This window comes from Eublepharis macularius, chromosome 9 (genome assembly GCF_028583425.1).
Source record: "Eublepharis macularius isolate TG4126 chromosome 9, MPM_Emac_v1.0, whole genome shotgun sequence".
Lineage (NCBI taxonomy): Eukaryota > Metazoa > Chordata > Lepidosauria > Squamata > Eublepharidae > Eublepharis > Eublepharis macularius.
Window position 1 is genome coordinate 44,766,865 of NC_072798.1, and position 26,299 is coordinate 44,793,163.

At 41.2% G+C, this 26,299-nt stretch overlaps 1 protein-coding gene across 3 annotated transcripts in view; it reads left to right on the forward strand.

The window, feature by feature from the left end:
* The window catches only part of BLTP3B (bridge-like lipid transfer protein family member 3B), a 70,577-nt gene that overhangs the window by 32,450 nt on the left and 11,828 nt on the right, over positions 1–26,299 (forward strand). For 2 of the 3 annotated variants that reach the window (XM_054988345.1, XM_054988347.1), the window contains exons 12-18: positions 10,328–10,469; positions 11,471–11,664; positions 12,618–14,107; positions 14,874–15,049; positions 17,299–17,423; positions 20,040–20,190; positions 25,769–26,025. In XM_054988345.1, coding sequence (XP_054844320.1) covers positions 10,328–10,469; positions 11,471–11,664; positions 12,618–14,107; positions 14,874–15,049; positions 17,299–17,423; positions 20,040–20,190; positions 25,769–26,025 — 2,535 coding nt within the window. Of the gene's footprint in view, positions 1–10,327; positions 10,470–11,470; positions 11,665–12,617; positions 14,108–14,873; positions 15,050–17,298; positions 17,424–20,039; positions 20,191–22,109; positions 22,272–25,768; positions 26,026–26,299 lie in introns of those variants that run through there. The other variant, XR_008597632.1, reaches the window with a different exon arrangement.

The window sequence follows — 26,299 nt, forward strand, 5'->3', positions numbered from 1 at the left end:
TTCCTGTATAAGGTTATAATTTTAGAGGAAAACATCTAAAATAAATAACTTCTGATTTTTATATTCTGAGGTTTTTTTTAAACCCCAAGAACATCTGTCTTTGGTACAGAAAAACGTTGTCAGGAAGGTTGTCACAATGGATTGTTTCTTTTTACAACATTTAAAAATGCTTCCCTGGATCAGTACTTGCTGTTTTTTTAAAAAAAAAAACAGATATTTTTGTGCCCCATTACATTACATGGGCTGGTGCAAAAAAGCACCCTAAAAGTTATATAACTGCTTCTCTACATTCTGCCCCCCAAATTGCTGCTGGGATGAAAATTTCCCCAGTTATGTTGAGGGGGGGGGGGAACCCTGCATTTAGAGTAGGGATGTACAAAACCAAACTCCTGAGCCGAAGATATACATGGAAATGCTGTTTTGAATTATTACCTTGATTCTCTGAAATGGTAACACAAATTCAAGATGCTTGGGAATAATGAAAACCCCTCCCTGAAATTTTTTTTATTTCCCCCCCTAAGTTCCGATGCTTACCAGCCATACAGCATGACTACTTGTTTTTATTTAACTGTGTTGATTTCCTGGAAATGGCATCTCTCCCAATCAGACACTTGCAAGGGAGAAGCACAGAGCACACCCAGCCAATCCCAAAATTGCAGAGAACTGCCATTTTCCTTCCCCCTTCCTTTGTGGTTTGAAGAGAGGATTTTCTTTTCTATTGAAAGTAGAAAGCCTGGGCTTATTCAGGGGCCCGTAGAATTTAAATCCTTCGTCTAATTTGCTTGAAACTTGAAGGTTCTTTGAATGACAGGTGGAAGACACTCCGCTGCAATTTTGTTGATATTTGGGTGAAAAATGACTACTCCACCCCCACCCCCACCCCCAGTCCCCCATAGGGCATAGTGGAAAACTGCCTAATTCCTTTGTTAAATGGACAAGGAAGCATGGCAAACAGTTTTCAGCAGAAATTCATGTTTTCTATTGTCAGTCAATCACTGAATACTTTAGGGTATGTAGATCAGGTGGCAGGAGGGCATGGCTGCCTGAAGCTTTCCGTACTGGGAGAAACAACATAGCTTTGATTAATGGCTGGAGATGCAACACCAGCTGACAAATTGCTCTGGATGAGGAGGGATCATGAGTTTACCCACTGCTCTGTTTGACAGCTTTGCTGAATGTCTTACTGCCCAGGTTTGTCCTTTGATTGGAGTTCAAAGACAAGCCTACCCTCAAGTCTTAAATATAAGGACTTCAAAGAATTAACCAACTCTATGACACAATTATTTATGGTGTGGTAAGATAATACTCTGCTTTCCTGGGCTTTCTCTCTCTTTTTCTTTCCTTTTAACTGAGATAAGGAGATTGATGATAAATCATTAGTAGAAAGCTCTTAAACTACATATGAGAAGGAAAGATTTAATGGACTAAGGGGAACCAAAAAGCTTGTTGTTTGTTTTCCTTTGTAATTTGTGGATTTGTATTGGGAAAAAGTGTTTTGACCAGACTGGTTAAAATAAAACTGCGTAGAAGAAGCTAAGGTTGAAGTGATGGCCTTGAAACTTGGGACTGGAATGTAAACGAAGTGGACAGTAAACAACACTCTCTGTAAAAGGCTTCACAGATTATTCATAGAGAAACAGAGCCATCTAGTGGAAAATGTCTCAAGGTGGAAGAAAATGACCTACCTTTATAGACATTCCTACGTCCATAGATTAGATGCAAATACTCTTTGATCAACTAGGTGATAATATGGATTCATTTGAAGAGACTGGAAGACAATTTTATGAAATTTAAAACATTTAACTGAACAAATTAAAAATATTGATGGTGCTGTTAAAAAATCCTCTGAGGAGGTAAAGAAGTTGAATAATCAAGTGGAGATCCTGGACAGCAGAACAGCAGTGTTTGCTAGAGAGTTGGAGAAACATCAAGATTACTTAGTATTAGTTATTATTACATACAAAGTTCTTCACAGCTTTGGTCTGGCATACCTATGGGACCGCCTCCCTCCCTATGTTCCTCCACAGCAGCTTTGCTCATATGAACAGGGTCTCTAGCAGGTGCCAGGCTGCACATGGGTGAAGTCAGGAGCAAGCCCGTACATGAGCTTTCTCTGTGGTGGCTGCTATCCTGTGGAATGACCTGCCTGAGGAAGTCAGAAGAGCCCCCACTCTCCTGACTTGTTGTAAACGATGCAAAACTGAACTATTCAAAAAGGCTTTTAACTCAAATGAGGGGGGCTATATTGTAGGGACAGGGTCTCTGATGCTTCGCTAATGAGTTAGGGACCATAGACTTCCTCACTATATTGCCTTACGTATTATCTGCTGCTTTAAATATGTACTCCTATGTACCACCAGTGTTCCATGTTGTCTAATGTCAGTCCTAGAATTATGTCCTGGTTCAGTGTTTTTTCTACTCTGTATTGGATTCTTGCTAATACTATGTCTTTTAAATTTGTATCTTTTTACCCTATGGCATTGTTTATGGAAATATCCTTGATACTGTATTGAAATGTACCTACTACAAAGAATACTACTACTATTGAAATGTACTTGTTACTGATTGTACTAATCTCATACTGTGTAATCCACCTTGAGTCTCAGTGAGAAAGGCAGACTATAAATGACATAAATTATTGGAACTAAAGGAGAAAGAATGTGCTCTGAGACTAAGAAGAGTTAGGGAGACACAAGATGAAGATATTCGACATAGGGTGGTAGAGGCCTTGGCAGAATTCCTCCAGTGGGACATTCCAAGAGTTGACATGGAATTGGATAAAATATACAGAGTCTCCACCAGGTATGCGATACAGAACAAGCTACCAAAAGATAGCAGTGTATTTTGTCAAAAAGTCGATAAGAGATCAAGTTTTACAACAAAATTATAAGAAGAAATTGAGAATACAGGAAGTTGAAGTTATTTTTTTAAAGGAGATACCAAGCAGAATCTTGAAGAAATGAAGAGACTGTATTTTTAACTGAAAAACTGAAACAAGAAAAATTCCCATTTAGATGGGACAAGTTGGAAGGAGTGATTTTTACTTTTAAACAACAGAGATTCAATGGTTGTTGTGGATTTTCCGGGCTGTATAGCTGTGGTCTTGGGACCACGGCTATACACCCAAGACCACGGCTATACAGCCCGGAAAATCCACAACAACCATCGTTCTCCAGCCGTGAAAGCCTTTGACAATATAACAGAGATTCAGGTTGAATTTGGTTCTAAAAGCAAGAGATTTTTTTTGAAAGATACAAGAAAGATTTAGAAGAGTTTTCAGAAGAGCCACAACAACCCTCATTGGAACAGAAAGATGAGGAAGAACAAGATGTGGACTCATAATTAAAATTAAAAGTATGGATTACAAATGCATAATGTGCTTCTCAAACAATGGAAATATTTCATTATTTGAAAAAATTGAGAGCTGATATAATTTGCTTACACTGCAGGGGTACCCACCCAACCTGCGGCCCGCAGGCCACATGCGGCCCCCAAGCTCTTTCTGTGTGGCCCTCCAACCTGCTTATTTGCTGCTATCACCCTGCAATTTTGTTGCATTTTGAGTTAAGCTGTGGCCCTCTTTAGGCGCTGGGCACTCTAATGCGGCCCCCATGTGCCAAAAGGTTGGGGACCCCTGGCTTACAGGAAACTCATATCAGAAAAAAAGGAATCAAATATTTGGAATACAAAATTTGGGTATGTGTGTGGAATTTGTCTCTTCAGATAATTAAAAGAAAAATGAGTTGGCATTGTATCTAAAATCAGCATTGAACCCAGAACTTGTAATATCTGACAATCATAGTAGATTTGTGAGAGTGGAGGTGACATGAAGTGGGAGAAAAATTTTGATGGTAGGAATCTGTGCACCAAATAAGGAAAAAGTGAGGTTCTACAAATATCTTTGGGGAAAATTGGTGCATTTTCCCTATGAGAATTGTTGGCTGATGGGTGATTAGAATGGTGTAGTTTCTCCACAAATAGATAGGTGCTCTAAGAAAAACATAAAACATACTCAAGGCAAATTATCAAAGGTTTGTTTTGACATGATTGATAATATGGATTTGGTGGATGTTTGGAGACAAAAAAATGGAGATTCAAGAGAATATGCATTCTATTCTGAGAGACATAAATTTTGTCATGTATAGATATGGTCTGGGTATCAAAAAATTTGGTGACCAAAATTGTTAAAGTGGAGATATTGCCAAAGTCCTTTTCAGACCATAATCCTATAAGTGTAAGTTATAGAACCAAATCTAATACATTTAAGTGACAACTAAATGAACCTTTACTATAGAAAGAGGCAACTGTAGAGGACTGTAAAAAAAGTCTGAAAATTTTTTAAATTAAATTTGAACAAGGGTACGGATTTGAGAATGGTTTGGGATGCAAGTGAAACATTTATAAGAGGCCACTTCATATGTCATAACAGAATTAAAGAGAAAAAAGCCGGAAAAATGCAAGGTATTCTATAAGAAATTAAAAAACAGGAAAAAGAATTAAAAACTGTCGAGGAATGTTAAGGTGCAACAAGAGATAAAATGTTTGCAACTAGGGATGTGCAGGGCCAGGGTGATTCAGGTTTCCCAATTCAGTTTACCCGAACTGGAAAAAAGATTCAGAATACCCAATTCGGAAAGATTCGAGTTTGCATCATAAGGATTCGGCCGTTATTTTCAATGGGGAACATGTTCCCAGCTTTCTGGAAGCCTGGGGGGGGGGGGCATTTTCTTTACGAATCAAACCAAACTTGGTGGGGACCTTCTCCTAACTCTCTTCTAACGACCCCCACAAGTTTCAGAACAATTGGACTTCCACGGGGGCCATGTTATGCCCCCCCCCCAAAGAAGGTGCCCCTTTCCTCCTCTACACTCCATTATTCCCTATGGTGAAAAACAAAGGGGCTTTCTAGGTGGCTTGGGGTGGCAGTTTGCAAGCAAAATGCACCCAGTTTTCAGGGGACCTGCTCCTACCTGTCCTACCATGTCCTCCCCAAGTTTCAGGGAGATTGCATTTGTGGGAGGCATTTTATGGCCTCCCAAAGAAGGTGCCCCATCCTCCTCCACTCTCCACTATTCCCTATGGGGAAAAACAAAGGGGCTTTCTAGGTGACGGTGCCCTCACCTATCCAGCCGTCCTACTCCTTCCTCAAGGTGGCTGCGATGTTCTCCGCCGTGTGTGACATGTTGAAAACCTCGGTATGGAGCAAGGCCTTGCGGTAGCCAGCCCAGCAGTCTCCCATCCATCCCTGCCTAACACTGGACACCTCACCCCCTACCCTGAAGGTCCTCGGGTTGCCACCAGTGAGCAGTAAGTGAGAGGCACGCATGCTGCACACTAGAGCAGCTCCAGATGTCGGATGTGAAGTGCACAGTTCTCCCAGCAGCACGAGACAACTGTACCTTCACATGATCCCTGGCAGCCCTGTAAAATGAGGGCACCATGGTCCTGCTCAATATTGTGCAAGCAGGGATCATGTACCAGGGATAGGCATCATGGAGCAGCACCTGGAAGCCAAAGTGGTCAACTAAGGAGAACGGCTGATCATCTGCTGTTATCATATTGACGTTGTGGTGCGTGACATGCTGGGTCACCTTCTGGATCCCCCCTCTGGGCACACTAGCGCCCTGCGTACCAAGCATCTCCGTCAGAGAGGCTTGGCATCCCTGCCCTACAGGAACCCATGGGGGGAGAGCACCAGAGGAGCCTGTCTCCTTTGGGCTAGCTGGCAGCCGTGTGGTGCCACTTGAATTCTCCCCCCGAAGAAGCACCACCTGGTGTTGCCTCTTCAGGTGGTTTCACATTCCAGACATGGAGAGATGGTTCTCATCCCTTCAGTGACTGATCCATTGCCTGCAATGCTGGCACTGGGCAAACCGGGGGTCCTCCGTTCTCTGGAAGTGATTCCAGATATCGGAGGTAAAGGGGCCCCATGCCACACAAGGGAGGTGCTTACAGTCCCCGCACGAGACACCTCCTGTGAGGTGCTCAAGCCAGACACACCATGTCCCACTCTCAGCTGGGCAGTTGGAGATGGATGAGGATGAAGGGGCAGAGATTTGGGCTCTTCCACCACAGTCTCTTCCTCTTCCTCCAGCACCCTCTCCTCCTGAACAGCCATGAGAGGCCTGCTGCTGGCCTCAGAGAAAACAGGGAAGGACCACCCAGCTGGGGGTTCCTCCTGCAGTTCCTCCAACATCCTCCGGATCCCTGGGGTGAGCGGGAATGCAGGAAAAGTCATGTGCCCCACATCCATCCCAAGAGACACCACATGCTGCCCCTCCTCCAGCAGCTGAGTCTCAACTGCTGGAGGAGGGGGAGCCTCAGCAGCAGGCCCCGGCCCAGTACCAGCCTCTGCCTCAGACACCTGGGTTGGGGGTGGCCCTTCAGCAGCTGCCTCAGGAAAGAGGGCCTTGTGAACCCTCTCCCTGTCACCAGACGCCAGGCTGGTGAACAGCAGCAGCGCACGGGAGGGCCTTCTCCGCTCAGATGGGAGGATAGCCGCAGCACTCTCTTTCCCCTCCCCTCCACCCCTCTAGACTTACCGCTGGCCTTTCCCCCGGGGCCTCTCTCAGCTTTCCTATCAGCCATTCTTTCCGCTCCTTGAACCTATGCTAACTACCTGTTGTTGAGTTTCTAAAACCGAACCCAACATTTACCATTTTGTTTCAAAACCTATCTACCTATTTCTAAATCTATGTTTCTTGTGGCTCTATTACTACTGGAGATGGTCAGTTAAATATCTTTTTAAACAGCCCTATTTATTTTTGGGAACCTAAACCTACCAAACAGCTGAATTCCTCTTCAGGTATCAAGCTGGCCCTAAACCCCAATATAAAGGAAAACCTAGTACAACAAATGTGCCCAGCCTGGCTCCAAGGGTGTCAGAGGTGGGCAGGGAAACCCTACTTAAGGGGGTACTGCTAATGGGCAGCCTATTGATGTGTGTGTGTGTATATATGTGAACAGAACTTGATTCTAACTCTTTTCCTACTGAATCCTATTTAATAGGGAGAACTACTCTTGATTCCCTATCAATTTAGTTTAGAGGGCAAATGTTCAGTGAAGGTCTACAACTAGCCTACCTTCTGAAAACACTATTTAAAACTAAGTAGAACCATTCTTGGAAACCCAAAGTATGCTAACCAAACACAGCTATAACTACAAAGAGCACCAGCAACCCCTACCAACAAAACAACAACTGTAAACAACCAACTGTAAATGTAAAGAACAAACTAACTGTAAACAACAAACTGTAACAACTGTAAACGACACCAACACCAACTATTCCAATAAATAACAACTCCGAACACCAACTGCAGCAAAGAAGCAAAAATTTTTTTAAAACTAACTTAACAAACTCAGCTCCCCCCCAATTAATCACATCAAAACAAATCAAACCCCCAGGAAAGCGTCCCCCAAGAAAGCCCACCCACTGAAAAATTAAATGGCAAAGCCCCTACTCCAACAGACACACACACACACTTGCACACACACACAGAGCAAAGAAGCAATAACCAAATTAAATTGAAATTAAAAACTCAAGCCCAACCACTTAAACACGCAGTAAATAAAATCAGAAGCCATAAGCAAACCCCCCACCTGAACCCTATCTACAACTCCCAAACACACACACACTTAAAACAATACCTGTTCCCCTCTCCTACCAACAGCTGGAACAAAACTCAAAACCTCCAACAGTGAACTTTAAAACCAACTCAAACAAGGAACGGGTTCCCCCACCACCCCTAAAAACAGTAAAAAAACTCCTCAAATTCCCAACAGCAAACTTTAAAAACACACTAAATAGGAACAATTCCCCCCCCCCCACCAAAAGCAGAAATAAAACCTCAAACTCACAACAGCAAACTTTTGAAACACAGTCAACAAGAACAGTTCCGCCCGTCCAGTCAAGCCCCTAACCCTTTAAACCTTTACCCCCCCCCAAACAGCAACTGGAAAATAAAAGCCCCGACTAAATTATAAACCTTTAAATAAAGATCAGTCTTCCCCCCCCAACAAATGCCCCAGCCAGAAGCTGCTTACACCAACAAAAGCCCTCTCCCACACACAGAGATGCAAGAATCCCCCCCAAATAAAGATTACTTTAAATTAACTTTTTAAAAACAATCCCTCCCCCCCAGACAACCAAAAAAAATCCCCCCTCAGAGAAAACCCTGTGAGTCACTGACTCTCTCACTAGTCCTGCAGTCCAGCGAGGGTCACGCAGGCAGGCAGGCAGGCAGGAATCCTCCAGGTGAAGTCCTCTCTTCCTCAGTGAAGTCCTCCAGCATGCCAGTCAACAATGGAGACAGAGAATCTAACCACCAGCAGTGTGGAAGTCTCAATGTCTCTACTGTAGGCCAAGGAAAATTGTGGGCTCGCCCAAAGGCCAGCCTCTAATTTAAATCCCCTGCTGTATCTCCTTCCAGAGAATCCATTGGCTGGAAGCATGCTGGCCCCGATTCGGAAATACCGAACTGGGCCCGAATCGGATACCCGAAGCACACATCCCTACTTGCAACAACAGCTATCAATGTTATCAGTAAGAGATTTAGAGAAAAAACTGAACTATGCTAAGCAGAGAAATTTCGAATTTACAAATAAACAGGGAAGGTGGTTGGCATATAGACTGAGAAAAGAGAGAGAGAAAAAACTGATCTTAAAATTGCAAGATGGGAATACTATGCTAACAGAAAATGGGGCCATCCAAAAGATACTATTTAAGTATTATTCAAACTTGTACAGAAGACAGAATATTTCTTTAAAGAAATTGAATGATTATTTAACAAAACAGAAGCCACCTAAAATTACGGAGGAACAACTACAGATGATGAATGGCCCAATAATGATTCAAGAAGTGGTGGAAGCAATCGAAAAGATGAAAACTGGGAAGTCACAAGGTCCTGATGGACTGTCTGGCTGATATTATACATGCTTTGAAGATGAGATCTTAGTGCCCTTGCAAAATACAATGAATTCAATTTTATTTGGAGGAAAGATGCCAGAGACTTCGAAAGAAGCTAACATTATACTGATAGCCAAAGAAGGGCAAGATTTGACACTAGCAAAAATCTATAAACCTCTATCATTGCTGAATAATGACTACAAACGATGAAGCAAATTCATATGATAATACAAAAACTGTTGAAAATCAATGTACAGTTTAAACCAGAAGCCTTTTTGTTGGAACTAAAATAAACATGGCATCTTATTTCTATATATGACCACGGTGGCTAGGCTTTTATATGCACAAAAATGAAAAAGTACAGTATTGCCTTCAATCGAGGATTGGATTGTGAAAATGACGGATTTAAGCAGAGATGGCCAGACTTACATGTCTGATCAGAGATAAAACATTGTCTGCCTTTATGGTTAACTGGAAACTCCTTATTGACTTGCAGTGTGAGACGAGGAAAAATGAACTGATGGTTTGTGGTTTTGATTTCTAAGAAGATAAATTTGGGAAAAATAAATAGAAGGGGGCAGTATTGAAAAGGTAAATTTTAGAGTTACTAAATCTAAAAGTATAATGTTCGTATAGGTGTTGCAGAGAAAAATGGAAAATGAAACCCGTATTATTTTTCTTTGTTATTTTCAATCTTTGTTCTTTTTCTCTCTTTGTATTCTTTTTCCTTCTATTTCTCTGCTCTTTTTATTGGGCTTTTAATCTTATTAATAAAATAAAAAAATATTAGAAAAAATACTTTAGGGTATGTAAAATCGACCCACTTTGTTTAGTCTTCTTGAAATTTAGGAGGTCTTTAGATCAGAGGGAAAACTATGTTCTGTGCATATGTAGTGTCTTTATAAACAATTGTTCCAGACTCTTGAATAGCTTTTCCATTGAAAAGAATGGTTCTGAAGTGGAAGGGGAGGAAACAGATTTGACTCCTGAACTGGTAATATATAAAGTCTGGTCACAAATTATAATGAAAATTTTTTCAGCACACACCCCAAATTTAGAGTATTTTGGATTTGAACTTTTGTCTGAACTGCTTGGTATGTGAATCCAGAACAAATCTAGAGAAATTATATATGCTTTAAAAAATCCATAACATATTTAAATTTTTTTTTAGTGTTCGTCACCAAGCACTAGTTTAATTTCATTCATTTCATTTATTAGTCTTATATCCCACCCTCCCTGCAAGTAGGCTCAGGGCAGGTCACAACAACACTAAAACATACAAGTATAGTTTACATTAAAACAATTTACATTAAAATAATATTTAAAACCATCAATATCAACAGTTATAAGTACAAATTGAAAAGTATTGTTTATACAGTCTTTCCAAACAAACATTATTTAATAATGCATCCTGATTTTCAGGTCTCTACTGCAGATCAATATCGCCGTTCTCCTAAGACTCTTATTTCCTGCAATAAAAAGTCCTTATACCTCCCTCCAGAAATGCCAGCCATTCATATTGAATTCACTGAGTACTACTATCCAGATGGAAAAGATTATCCCAGTAAGTGTGTTCATTTTTTGGGTGGTGTTATATATTTCTGGAGTGCATTTATCAGGTTTCTGCAGATTGTATTTATTCATTATAAACATTACATGATAAAAACAGTTAACATCTCTAGGGCCTTAGTGTACCTTTCTGATTCCTATTTTAAGCTTCTAGCATGCTGTGACCTAGATTGTGTGGGTTGATTGATTTTAAGTGGTTATGTGTAGAGGAAATTCCCACCCTGAAATTCTTGTTTGTCTGAAGCATCCAGGCTATTAATGGATCATATACCACATGGATTTTATTTCAAATAATTATGCACGATGAGGGCAACTGCATTTAATGGAACAGTTACTTTGTTCTACTTTTACATCAAACAAATTAGACTGTTCCTTGAGTGCCCAAGGTGTGAGCGAGGCTTGCCAGATAACTTTTAACTACTTTGAAGAGAAGTCAGCATGTTCCTTTGTAATGAAATCACAGTGAGTTTCAGGAAGTAAAATGCTAAGGTTACTCTATGAAACACTACACTTTTTGTCGAAGGCTTTCACAGCTGGAGAACGATGGTTGTTGTGGATTTTCCAGGCTGTATCGCTGTGGTCTTGGCATTGTAGTTCCTGATGTTTCGCCAGCAGCTGTGACTGGCATCTTCAGAGGTGTAGCACTGAAAGAAAGAGAGATCTCAGTATCAAACACTGAGAGATCTCTGTCTTTCGGTGCTACTCCTCTGAAGATGACACTGAGAGATCTCTGTCTTTCGGTGCTACACCTCTGAAGATGCCAGTCACAGCTGCTGGCGAAATGTCAGGAACTACAATGCCAAGACCATGGCGATACAGCCTGGAAAATCCACAACCAACTATGCTTTTTGCTTAAAAAGTCAGAATGTAGTCAGAATGACATCATCCAACGTTTCCTTTCTTGATTTAATTGGAGTTTTCTTAATATCAACAACCAGATGTTAGAATGGCACTACTTTGTCAATATTTTACCTTTGTTTTTATTTTTTTTCTTAGTTCCATGCCCAAACCTCTATGTTCAGCTAAATGCTCTGCAGTTTACTCTGGATGAGAGGAGTATTCTTTGGTTAAACCAGTTTATGCTAGACCTGAAACAGAGTCTCAATCAGTTCATGGCCATGTACAAGTTAAATGACAACTCAAAGTCTGAGGAGCATGTTGATGTTCGAATTGATGGGTTAATGATAAAGGTACGTTTTGAAAAAATGCAACTCTAGAATAATTGGTCACAGTTCTTCTGCTACATTGAATTATGTATGAGAACAGCCTTGTTATGTAAAAAGATTGTTTTGCAAGTAGGTGGGCAACTTCTGACTTGCAGATCACATGTGATGCTCAAGAATTTTTTCTGTCCCCCCCCAACCAGAGAAACTGAAAATCCAAGCCAACTGCAAATCTCTCCAAAAGGATTTTAGTTTGGTGAAAACTTTAATTATATGCACAAAAAGGCAAATTCCATGTTAGGCATTGTTAGAAAAGGAAGTGAAAATCAAAATGCCAATATTGTAATCCTTTTGTATGAATCTACAGTGTGACTGCCTTTAGGTTACTGTGTACAGTTCTGATTGCTTCATCTTGTAAATATCATACACCAGGAAGGGGTACAGACAATATGTCTAAATGATAAAGAGATTGGAGAATCTTACCCATGAGGGACGTTTTATAAAATTATGTACAGTATGGACAAAGTGGATTGAGACATTTTTCTCCCTGCATTATAATGGTAAATTTAGAAACAAGCAGTTCATTCAGTGCGTGATTAATCTTCATTAAGGCAGTGATTCTCAGATTTCACATAGTTATGTCCCAGGTTTAGTAGCCTGCTTCCTACATTCCTTCTGCCACAATCCCCCCCCCCCACACTGCTTCACTCTAATTCTTCAAGGTCTACTTTAATCTCCCCAGTGCCACTTCAGCTCTAGCCTGAAATAGTTGGTACTTTCCAACAGTTAGTTGGTGATTTACAACTCAGTTCTTATTTTGGCAGAGCTGGTGGGGTCATAACTCACGCTTTTGGAAACTATGTGCCTACCTAGTGTTTAGAGCAGGCTACTAGCACACTGTCTCACACACACCAAATACCATGTTTTAAGTTGTGCCCTTTTATCATCTCTGTTTTGTAATTTGTTCTTTTTTCTTGCAGTTCATCATTCCTTCTGAAAGGAAACAAAACCATAAAGATGAACCACGTGCAATTTCCATTCAGAGCTCTGAAATGATTGCTACAAATACTAGGCACTCGCCGAATTGCAGGCACTCTGATTTGGAAGCAGTGTTCCAAAACTTCAAAGACTGTGAATTTTTCAGTAGAACTTACACAGACTTCCCCAAATCTCCTGACTGTTTCAGACTTTTGCATCCCATCTTCCAGCGACATGCTCATGAGCAAGATACTAAGATGCATGATGTCTATAAAGGTTTTATTGCTCCCAAATTGAACAAATGTGCACTTAAAACATCTGCTGCTTCTGATGTCTGGGCAGTGCATTTTTCCCAGTTTTGGATAGACTATGAAGGAATGAAGAGTGGGAAAGGACGCCCAGTAAGTTTTGTAGATTCCTTCCCACTTTCACTCTGGGTTTGTCAGCCTTCAAGATTGGAACAGGCATACAAAGACCCTTCTTCCTATAACCAGACACATCTTAACATTCCAAAGAGTGATTCAAGTGACCTAGCAAGTCGACTGCAGCGCAAAAAACTTCTGAAGGAATATTATAGCACTGAGATAGAACCTTCGACTTATGAAACTGAAAACCTATACACTACTAACAGCACTTTGGGAACCAAGACCGCACATTTTTCAACTGATGCAGATATACATGTTCTAGTTCATGTCCAAAAACATGTGAGCCTGCAAATCAATCATTATCAGTATCTTTTCCTACTCTACCTCCAAGAATCTCTTGTATTACTGTTGGATAACCTGAGGAAAGATGTAGAACCTGTGACAGGAACCCCTGCAAAACAGGCAGATGTCTGCATTGGAATCTTGCTGAAAAGTGCAGACATAGCTCTGTTACTCCATCCGGTGATGCAGGGAAGCACTTTCAAGTCTCCTGATCTAGAGGAGGGAAGTCCAGAGGCGTCAGACCTCTCACCTTTGGAAAATGAAGAAACTTCTGCATCAGAAAGTAAACTAGATGCTGCTAATACTGCACAGATGGGCAATTTGGATATAAATGTTATATTGGACTATAGAGCTATGAATCCTGAACTTAGCAAAGCCATTCCGGCAGACCCTCTTTTCAAATCAGACTGTGATATGGATTTGCGAAGGGGAAGTTCTTTTTCAGATGATGCTTCAGAAAAACTTTTGGGAAAAGTAAATGAAGAAAGTAGTAGTGGACTTTTCAGTCGAAGTGATTCAGAAGAAATTTGTGAGTCACTAAGTGAGAAGAGTAATGCATATTCCAAGGATTTGGATAACTTTTTAAGTTGCAGAGAAGATTCTATTGAGGAATTAATAGACAAGGAAGATGACAAAAGAATTTTTACAAATAAGGAAAGCTGTGCAGGGAGCTCACCTCTTAAAGCCCCACAGTTAGATGCTGATGTTACCTGGCCATCTGAAGAACATGAAAACAAAGAAAAACTGGCCACAATTAAAACACTTGCATTTCAGCCTTTGTTAAGGTATGGAAATATATTACAATATGGAAAATTAATTCATTGAACTAGCAAAGGTATTTGGTTCTAATGCACTAAAGTATGATTGACTCCTCCCAATTAGCACTCCTTCTTTTGAGGGGAGGGGGTGGCTTAGGACAAGCTTGCAGGTTTGCCCTCCACCCATGGAAGAAGTTGGAATTGACTTCTGTGTATAGAATGGCACGTTGCGTCATTCTTCTGCATCAATTACAGCATTTCAAAGCAAATACCAGCTTCTACCAGAAGAAATAGAGGTATAGGACAAGAATTAGCTATGGTGGATGGAGTATCTTTGAAGCACTTTGCTATGTCTTGTAATAATTTGAAAATCCATCTTATTTTCTCACTGCTTACATCTCATAAAGTATTTCCAAGAAGGTGCTGGTCCTACACGTTGTGCAAGCTCCCTAGAATGGTTCCATAGGAAACTTGCTAAAAATACTCGTACCTGGTGCCACTGGAGGACCAACCATTGCTTGCCCATTGGGAGCTTTTGGAAAACAAACTTGTTAAAAAATACACATGCCCCAATGATGCCCCAAGTCTGTACCCTCTGACTGCTTCATCATACAGATTATACTAGACAACACAAATAAATTACTATTTGGGGTTTTAACTCTTGTAATTTTTAAAATTCAGAGAATTATTTGGGTTTCCACCAACTTAAAAAATGTTTTGAAAGTTTTTGATTTTCTTTTGTAAACCTTGTTCACCATAAATAATGATTTCCTAATATCTTTATATTAAAAAGTGGAAAGCCTAAGGAACGCTGCCAGTCCAATCTCCCTGCATTCTCTGTTTCTTATAAGAACATGAAGAAAACTCCTTCACAAGCCTCTTTGGACACCATTTCTGTGGATAGCGTTTTGTTGGAGGAACATTACTTGGAGAGTGATGGAAGTGATAGCCACAGCTTTTTGGAAAAAGGCAAGTAAATTTATTGATCAATAACACTATTTAAAATTCCTTAAGATTTCTAAAAACTTTTTTATTGTTTTTAGTGCTGAATGACATGTTTTTTGAGATCTCAGTGGTGTAATTTTAGATCTTTGAAGATTATTCAGAAAAATTGTATGTAGTAGGGCTAAGCCCAATTTGCTGGATCGGTTCACCATATGACTGATGAATTTCTGCTTGACACCGTTCCCTGTATATCTAATGGCAGCCAAGCAGACTGTATCTTCAGAGTATTTGTTGTGGATAAATTGTTTATTATGGTTAAATCCTGTCAAGGATTGCACAGCCCTTATTTTGTAAATAGGGCTTTTGTGTATTACTAAGGGTGGTGTTTGACTTTGTGTTGAGTTACAATACTGTGAATGTTAATCATGAACAATTACTTTAAAAGAATATATAGATTAAAAAGCAAGGAAGATTTTAAAATCAGGTGTTTTCCAGCAGCTTTCTAGCATGAGAAAGAAATCTCTTTAATTCATATAGTTTATCTTTATGTATGTGTTAGTGTACACACAATTTTCTTTCCCAATTTTTAAGGACTTAATTAACAAAAGAGCCAGTTTGATGTAATGATCCTCCACATGAAGCCAGCTGGGTGACCTTGGGTCAGTCACAGCTCTCCAGAGCTCTCTCAGCCCCACCCACCTCACAGGGTGATTGTTGGGGGGATAATAATAACATACTTTGTAAACCGCTCTCAGTGGGTGTTAAGTTGTCCTGAAGGGTGGTATATAAATCCAGTGTTGTTGTTAAAGGATTGTGTGTTTCCTGCTTTGGGAGAGAAACACACATGATAAACATCTAAACATAATAATCAAAAGCATGGCAGTTTTAAAGGACAGAACTGCATGCTTGCCTTGCAAAACAAAGTGATAGATATTGACAATCTAAGTGCCGGGTCCCCCTCATCCCACTGAGAGGGTAAGGGAACCTGGCAACCCTATCAGTGTGCCACATCCATGCTTGCTGAACATAGGAGATATGTATAGATGTTTTAATGTTTTATTCAAACTGGTTCAATTTTTTTTGAAGCCAGTCTGTATACATGATTCTTTGTAGCTAATTAAGATAAGCTGTGTCAACAACGGTCATATCGGCAAACTGTCCTGAGTGGGAGTCTAGTGCAAAACACTCAAAACTAGGGCCGATTCCAGATGACTAACCTTAAGGCGTTTCATGCCGCCCTCTTCCGGATCGCGACGGGGAAAATGCGAAATATCGCGTTTCCTCGCGCGAGTTTTGCGCGACGACGCGCAAAACTCGTGCGAGGAAACGCGATATTTCGCATTTTCCCCGTCGCGATCCGGAAGAGGGCGGCATTAAACGCCTTAAGGTTAGTCATCTGGAATCGGCCTAGGAGTGAATCCTTACTTTCAGTGTAATGGTTCACTGTCGCTAGTCTCTCTGACTAAACCTTCAGCTGTAGAACCAAGAGGCAAGTTCCCAGTCCTACCAAGTTTTAATGAAGAAGTCAGCCCCACAAGGTAAAATGCCTGCAGACTGAGTTCTAAAACAATTATTTAGGTAGCTGTAGCCAAATGAGCCAAAGTACTGGATTAAGACTGAAGCTTTCAAAATCCTGAAGCACATACAAGAATATACTCAAGAGTGTTTATTAACAGAAGAGCAAAAGGGTACAGATATAGAAATGTGCAGGCAGAGGAGAAAACTACAAAAGCTAGATAACTAAACAAACAGACTTTCAGTCTCCTAGCCGGAAGTTACCTTTCAGACAAACAGAAGAGTCCAAAGGGTTCCAAAGTCTCAAGATCAAGAGACAAAGATCCTGGGCTAGCACCAATTCTCATAAGCAGGTCCATAGCATAAAAGCTGGTAGCAGAAATCCTTCAGCAAACACACCAAGTCAAGAGGGGATCAAAGGGGTGCAAGATAGAAAGAGGACCCTTTTTTATCTCCAAAGTATTGCTAGGATGCTGCAGGGTAGGTGCAAGACCTTGAAACTATGATCTCGTTGCACCTGCATAGTTCAGTCCCATTTCTAATACTGCAGTGTCGTGATGACTATACAGGCTTCTGTCAAACCCGAAGCCTGAACTAAACCAAGAAAAAGAATAGGCCAAGGCAGTTTCTTGACAACTGGAGTAAAATGTTCACTTGTAACTTGCATGTTCTTCATGTTTTCTGAAGTAGTTTTATGAAAGCTACTATATAAATATAAACTCATTTACTCCCCTTTTTTAATTACTTGACTATAAAAGCTATCTCAATGAATCCAGTAGAAAATGCTCCTGAAGAAGGCAGAGTGATTGAGAATTATGGGAGATCGTCTCCAGATGTCCTCAGTGCGGCTTCAGAAAATGCTCAGGATGCAAGTGAAGAAATGGTAATGCTGGCTATTTTTACATGGGATTATTAGAATTGGAAGAGCAACTGTTTTGACTGGGAAAGCTGTGATATTGTAACTCAGAGTTGTAGGATGGGTGATGACATGGCTTCGAGAGAGAATATTTGGAGTGGGGAGAAAGACTGCTGCTGTCAGTTATTATTGTCTTCTTGATTATTACTAAATGAGAAAACTATGGGTTGGATCCAGCCAGCTTTTTCAGTCTTGCCCAGTTCTCCACCTGGTTACAGCCCCATCTCATGCAGCTTTTATCCGTGCAAGGCTCGTGATCATCAACATAGCCTTTTTGGTTCTCGACTAGAAATGACATAAATAAATAAATCAGCTTAGCATTCAGTAGGTCCCAGGTTTGATCCCTGACAGGATCAGATAGCAGGTAATGTGAAAGACTTCTGCTGATCCTGGAGAGGAGCTGGTGGAGTAGATAATGCTCAGCTAGATGGACCATCTAATATAGGGTAGCTCCATATGTATAATAAAATGGTAAAGCCAAATATTTAAAAAGTACATTTTTGCAGTTGCATGGTACAGTGACCTAAGATGATAGCCAAAAAATACAGCATTATATAAAACTATTTTCCATTAGCCAGAAAAAATACGAAGAACTTAAACTGAATGAATACAGCACAGCAGACTCTTGAGCTTCCAGAGTGACATGCCTAAGAAGGCTGAGTTTCCATTTCATGCCAAACAAAACCACCTGTGGGTGAAGTATCCTTAAAAAGGCCTTGTACATTTTAAAAGCTGAAGTAGTGCATAATGGGCAAAGGTGATCGCTAAAATTTGCAATAGCAAGATTATGTAAATTTTAAACATACTAACCAGCATCTTGAATTGAGCTCAGAGGCAAACTGGTAATAGTTGCAGCTCAGCCAAAATAGTGTCATATGTGATCTACACTTGGATTTGTCAGCAGGCAGGCAATTGTATTTTATACCAGATGAAGTTTTTGATCGGTCTTCAAAGGCAGCCCAATATATAATGCATCATATTTACAAAAAGAAGTAACCAGTGCAATGAAAAAATCCTTATCCTCCAGGAAGGGGGCAGTAACCACTTCTGACTATGCCTGCCACTTAGCTACCAAGGAGTAGCCAAGGAGTAGTGCTGCAAACTGTATCCTTCTAGGAGAATGTGATCCCAGAAGTACTCTTGTGATCCCAGAAGTATTGGTATTCTCACTTTCCCATAAGGTTCCCCAGATACCAGCAACTCTGTTTTGTCTGGATTTTAAGTTTGCTTGCCTTTATCCACCAAGACAGTCTTTGAAAAGGCACACAGGAACATTACCATGGCATCAGGATTTGATGAAAAAGGTGATTTGGTTGTCTTTAATATGACACCTCACTCCAAACCATTAGATGATCTCTCTTGGCAATTTTACACACACAACAAGCAATATGGGTGATGTGATATCTTGTTGGACCCCAGAGAGATTTAAAAATGCCATAAGGGCTGGCAGTAGACTAGCAGTGCAATCCTATGCAGAGTTACACTGGTCTAAGCCCATTGAAGTCAATGGCCTTAGACTGGAGTAACTCTCCAAAGGATTGCACTGTAAGGCACTCATGTTCCCTTCCCTTGCCTTTTCAAGTGTTGAAATGGCCACACCCCCTTTACAGCTGTTTCAGCATATGAAAAGGGACCATGAGGGTAACAAGAGTGACTCAACCCCTAGTGCCATTTTTAAATCTTTATAATGAAAGCAGTATCCGCTGGTTAACTGGTGGAAGTTGTCACATATAGTTTGGCACTAGGATATACAAATGCAGGGGTTCTACCCTGGATTAAACCCTAATTTAGATTTCTGGTTTGTGAAGGGAAATTCATTCCTATTAAGCAGCGCACTTGCATTAGCATATCACTGGTACCAGAAGTAAATTAAATCACAATTCGGGTACAAGAATTAAGTTAAATCACGATTCCTTCATTGCACTCTGTGAGAGAGGTGCATATGCAAGTCTATCAACTTGTTGGATTTGTGCATATTCAGGCTTAATCTCAATTTGAAGTGACATCTGAACACAGCCACAATTTTTTTTGGAACTTGCGAATTGCTGTCACAGTAGCTAATATGGAAAGCTCTATAAACGAGACTGATAATTTTTAGCTATCTTGCTATTTGAAGGATTCAACAGTTGCACTTTCCTCTGTATGAACCAGTTGGAATGTGTTAGTGGAATATGAAAATTGAAAAACCGGACTCATCGCTTGAGGTTATGGTTTTCCTAAACTTTAAATAAGTAAGTAGTGGGAAAAGGAGGAATATGAAATGACTACATTGTGAATAAGTGGTAATAGCACAGACAATTATTACAAGACACCGAACATTTACAAAACTGGATATACAAACCTTGATAATCTCACACTATGTAATCCGTCTTGAGTTGCAGTGAGAAAGGTGGACTATAAATTACACAAATAAATAAATTTATACTTTTCCCTTCAAGGATGTAAAATTAATTACCGGAGCCTTCTTTCAGTCTGATTTCAAAGTATTACTTTGAGTCTATATCTATATAATAACATAACCATTGGAAAAAATGGAAACTGAGCTTTTCTGGCTTAATTGCTAATTATATTTTCATTTGGTAGATGTCTGTCCTGGTTTTTAAAATATTTGGTGTTAATGGCGAAGTTGATATCAGAGGTGAAGACACAGAAGTGTGCCTTCTAGTGAATCGTGTCATTCCAAATCAGTTAGGTAATATCAGTGTTCGACATTATCTCTGCAACCGAACAGCAGGTAAGAGCAACTTTAAGACACTAGTGCTGTTTTCATGCTCATTATAATGTTAGTAAGTGCTTTTTTGTTAATGAATTGTGAGAATTGGCAGCTGCTTTGAATTATTGCAATACAAAGATGTTTATTGCAGAATGTGAAGCCTGTTCAAACTTTCCTCTTCATTATGATTCTTACCTGTCATTATGATTTCTACCTGTCATATTTTCGGAACCTTCTACTGTCTGAACCAGTACTGGTAGGAATTAGGAGAAAAGGGGATTTTGATCAGACTGCAGTAAACATCTTTGCTTTGTCAGGATTTAATTGTCATGCTGTCTACTTGTATGCAGATTATGTTGTAATTTGTGTGTACACACTTGCATGTACACATGTAAGCTTTGTATATATCAGGGATATACAACATATGACCCAAGGGGGCTCGGTGGGGCATGTTGCCAGGAACCCCCACTGCTGGTTCCAGTGGTTCAGCAGACTATATGTCCCTAACAGGCTGCACCTCCAACTAGAGGTCACCTCAGTGTTGTCAGGTTAGTTGTACACCAATGAAGTGATGCTGTAAGAGACAGGTGGCAACTTTCAAACTAGCTGCTGAGATGCATAGACACCTAGAATGGTTACCAGGGTAACCCTTCTGGTTCCCAAGATCTCACAAGAGCTCCAAGTCTCATGAGAGCCCAAGAATTCTGGTGGAGCATACAGACTTGCTTCACTTTATTTAAAGTTGACTGAAAGGTGGCTCATAAAAGCCTGCTCTGACACCAGCTATGAGAGGCAGCAGGTGGAAGCAGAAAGGAAGAAGGTTCCAAAGGTGGTATGGGGTGTGAAGATCAAATAAGGTCCTAATGGTGAGAATGTACACTTGCAACAAAAGAAAGTGGAAAATCAAATTGACTCCTGGTGGAATGGCACTGTGAGAAGCTGCTGATTGTGTATACATGTACACACCCATCCTTCCTGTCCACCCTTCAGTAATATTTCTCAGCTTGCACCATGCTTTTGCTCCATTCTTCCACACCAGATGAAACAAAAAGTCTTAATTGGTTGATGGAAGATGACAGCAGTCTTTCTGAGGACAGAGTTCTGGAGTTTTGGTGTCATGACTAAGAAAAAAAGTCCTCTCCTAGGTTGTTACCTATCTAATATTAGAAGATGAGGGAACTAGAAACAGGGCCTTGGAAGATGACTGTAGTGGTTGGGGAGGTTTATAGTAATCCTTTAGGCATCCTGGTTCCAAGCATACAGAACTTTAAAGGTCAACTCCAGCATCTTGAATTGTATCTGGAAACAGACTGGGAGACAATGCTGATTGGCCAAGGCTGGAATGATATGGTCCCCATAACACATTCCATTCAACATCCTGCCTGCAGCATTCTCCACCAGTTGAAGTACTTGAACAGTTTTCAAGGAAAGGCAGCCCTACATAGAGTGCATTGCAGTAATCTAATCTAGATGTAACTAGGGCATTTACCATTGTGACCAGATCTTTTCTCCCCATGAAAGGCCACAGCTGGCTAACTAGTGGAAGAGGGTAAAAGACACTACTGGTCACAGCTGCCACCCTGTTTGTCCAGCAGTAGGCTTAGCTCCAAGAGCACCCCAAACTGCAGACCTGTTCCTTCAAGGGGAGTACAAACCCATCCAGAACGGATGATACGTTACATCCCAGGTCAGATCTTCTACTCACTGGTAGCACTTCTGTCTTGCCAGGATTAAGCTTCAGTTTATTAGCCTACATCTACTCCAAAGCCCTGACCAGGATAGCCCAGGCAAGCCCAATCTCATTATTTCTTAAAAGCTAAGCAGGGTTGGCCTTAGTTAGAAACTGAATGGGAGGCTTCCAAAAAAGACCAGGGTTGCTATGCTGAGGCAGGCAGTGGTAAAGCACCTCTGTTAATCTCTTGCCTTGAAACCCCCAGCAGGAGTCACCACAAGTCTGCTGTGACTTGACAGCACTTTCCACCACCACTCCAAAACTGCCTCCAGATATCGGTTCAGAGTTTCTACAGCCTCTCTGGGATTGGTCAGAAGCACAAGATAGAACTGAGTGTCATCCGCACCTTGTGGAATGGCCTGCTGAGAAGGTCAGGAAAGATCCCACTCTCCTGGCTTTCCACAAACTATGCAAGACTAAATTATTCAGGAGGGCTTTCTACTCAGGTTATAGGGCTGTGTCATAAGAAATAGCTCAAAGAGATACCTTGGTGAGGGACAGGGACTTTAGATTAGGCGATTGGAAACTGTCTGCTAATGTAGATATGCTCCTACTGGGTAGTTTGACATTGCTAAAGATGTCTTGTTAATTACTTACACTTTAAAAAGGTTTCATCTATGTTTTTTGCTTATGCAAGTTTTTAAATTTGTGGCTACCATACCATATTGTATCTGTTTGCATTGAATGTCTCAATTTGTATTTCTGCTGTGAATGTCCTAGCTATTGATTGTGACTGTTCTAGTTATTGTATTCACTTACAGTATGTAATCTATCTTGGATCTTGGTGAGAAAGGTGGACTATAAATAAACAAGTTGCCAAGTCTGCATTTTTCCATCTTCGTCAGATCAGGCAACTTGCCCCCTACCTGACGCCCCAGGACCTGGCTACAGTAATCCATGCAACGGTCACCTCCAGGCTAGATTACTGTAACTCGCTCTACGCTGGGCTACCCCTGGGCCTGATCCGGAAACTACAACTGGTCCAGAATGTGGCGGCACGGGTCCTGACTGGTATACCTTACCAGTCACACATCACACCTGTCCTGCGCCAGCTGCACTGGCTTCCGGTTGAATTCCGAATCAGGTTCAAAGTGTTGGTTCTTACCTTTAAAGCCCTGAGTGGGTTGGGACCGGCATATCTTCGGGACCGCCTCTCCCTGTACGTTCCCCGGAGATCGCTCCGATCAGCGAATAAATATTTACTTGTGGTCCCCGGCCCTAAGGAAGCCCGCCTCGCTTCAACCAGGGCTAGGGCCTTTTCAGTCCTGGCCCCAGCCTGGTGGAACGCTCTGTCAATGGAAACCCGGGCCCAGCGGGACATATTATCGTTCCGCCGGGTCTGTAAGACAGAGCTGTTCTGCCAGGCGTTTGGTGATTGAAGGGGGCGGTGCCATGTCGGCCTCCCACCTTTGGGGTGGGGAAGGTTCTCCCCACCACTGCACTTTGTTAATTTGTTTTATTATTTGTATATTGATTTTAGTTTTTGTTTTTATCGATTTTAACTGTTCACCGCCCAGAGCCCCTGGGGATGGGCAGTATATAAATTGAATAAATAAATAAATAAATAAATATTAATGACAATCTCAAATCTCCAAATGACCTCAGTAAGCAGGAGCCAGTTTGGAGTAGTGGTTAAGAATGGTAGGACTCTAATCTGGCAAGCCAGGTTTGAGTCCCCACTCCTCCACTTGAAGCCAGCTGGGTGACCTTGGGTCAGTCACAGCTCTTTCAGAGCTCTCTCAGTCCCATCCACTTCACAGGGCAATTGGCGTGAGGATAATAATAACATACTTTGTAAACTGCTCTGAGTGGGCGTTAAGTTGTCCTGAAGGGTGGTATATAAATTGTTAGGGGACAAGATGAAGCCTTGCGGGACACCACAGGCCAAAGTAAAGGGGCTGAGCAGCAGTCCTCAAGCGCCATCTTGAAACCTACTCCTCCAGGTAGAACTAAAACCACCACAAAATTGTGCCTTCCAGTTCCAGTCCAGCAAGGTGGTCCAGAAGGATACCATGATCCACAGTACTGAAAGCTGCTGAGAGGTTTGGGAGAATCAACAGAGTTGCACTCCAGCTCCTGGTGCTGGTCTTCCACAAGGCTTTTTCAGTCCTATAACCTGGCCTGAAACCAGATTGGAAAGTATCTAGGGGAAAGTATTTAAGTTTTCCCCTCATCCTGAACCCTAAGACTCATGAAGTGGAGCCTGGCAATGTCGTGCTTTTGCAGTACAGTGTACTTAGTTCCACTCAGGGTCAGTTCTCACCCATGGGACTATATCAGCTGTGCACTTTTGTGTTTGGGTGTATTAAATAAATCATTTACTTACCCTAACAGAAGTTCATCTTAGTTTCTTAGCTTTTGGGTTAGTTTCCATGCTTTCATTAAGCTTTGTTCAAGATTGCTAATGTGAGTTAACTGTGAAATTAGCCATGAAGCTGTAATATGACTAGGGGTATGCACTTCGGGTATTCAATTCGGGATAAATGCCCGAATTGGACCCAATCCGTAAAGATTCAGGGATTCTGAATCTGGCCCTGATTCAGAAACCCCAAATCTAAGCTTCCTGAAGCAGTTCATATCGCTTTGGGAAGCTTCGGGGGCTTTAAAGTTTAAAGGGGTACCTCCCTCCCTCCCACCATACCACTTACCTGGTCCTTTGCTGCGGCGCTGCTGCAGTGGAGGAGGCAGCATGGGTGGCAGAGGTGGCAGCTCTAGCCTTCCCTGCTGCCCAGCTGGCCTCAGAGACTGCATGGGCAGCAGAGGCACCAGCTGCAGCCTTCCCCGCTGCCCTTCTGGCCACTGCTGGGGTGGAAGAGGCGGTGCAGGCACTGGAAGCGCCAGCTGCGGCCTTCCCCCACCACCCAGCTGGTGTTTTTTCTGGCTTCACAGCCAGGTAAGTGGGGTGGGGCTGGGGGTTGGGGGGGAACAGGAGGACTAAGTGGGGGTGGGGGCTGAGAGACAGCTTCCCCCCCTCACTTCAGTATGCCCTGAATATTTATGGAGTATACTGAAGTGATTTAAATACCCAAAGCCGAAGCAGGTTGCAGCTTCAGCTTTCAGGGTATTACAAATCTTTTTCCCGCTTTGGGTAAACCCGAAGCAGGAAAACTCAATTTTTCCTCTGTACACACCCCTAGATATAACACAAAATATATCAAAGTAGTCCATGACATCAACTTAATTGCAAAAAGGTGAAAAAATGATGCCCTTCTGTTTTTATTCTCTTTAAAGCAGCATTCTCTTTTATATGCATACAATGTTTACAAAGTTGCCATTTGGATATGAGCTACATTGTTGATCTTTGAAACTACATAGCACTATGCATTACAAATTGTTTTTTGTGTTTCTGGCTTCTGAATTTACAAGTTCAAGGTCGCTCATGACCAATGAAGATGAACCATGATATTTATTCTTTGAAGTCGCATCATACTGCATCTCACCTATCAGTGTCTCAATTTTTGTCTTCAAAATTATTTGTACAAGGTTGCTCATGACTGCTGAAAATTCATATATCAAAACAGGAATGTAGCTGGCATCCAGTTTTTGTTGTATGTTGTTTGTAGCTTGTCCATTCTTTATAACATATGCCTATTGCAGTAAAAGATGTTTTTGTAGTTTTATAATCATAGTTATTTTTCACATTTTTCAATTTTGTATTATATGAACTTTTAATAATTTTCTTCATACATTTTAATATTGTTTTTAGACCTCTGGTACTCAGTACCTCCTTTTTTTCTGCCATTCAGAGGTTTCCTACCCCCTTTTGTTAATCAACCACTTAATGACATTGTTGGGCGAGTGGTTGTATACAGATACTTTCAATGTCCCATAAACTGGTTTACCTGATTCTGTAATGTTTTATAACAGGTTCGGATCCTAAGTTGGTGAGTGGACCAGTTAAGTCAACTCCTGAAATTAAACTGAGATGGGAAAGTGGACCTAGTGCTGTAATACATTCATTGCTGTCAGAAAAAAATGGGTTTCTGCAATGTCATGTGGAAGATTTGAGTGCTGATTTCTTAACTTCTTCACTTATGAACATTCAGCATTTTTTGGAAGATGAAATGGTTACAGAAGTGATGCCCATGAAAATAAAAATTTCTAATACCCGGATCAACTTAAAAGTATGTAATTTGGAAGCAGGTTTGGTGCTAGTTTACTTTACATAAAAATACCCTGTCTAATATATAGGTAATTGTAATAGTTTAAAACTGTTCTTATTGAGTACCAATAAAATAATTTTAAAAATACCAGGTGGTCTTAGGCCCGGAGGATGCTTCCCAGCTACTGTCAGCTCTGGATCAGATTAATATGGAGCCATCTCTAAATATGTACTGATGTTTTTTCCAGTCATGTGACAGTGAGACAGTTATGCATTTCTACCAATGTGCATTTTTG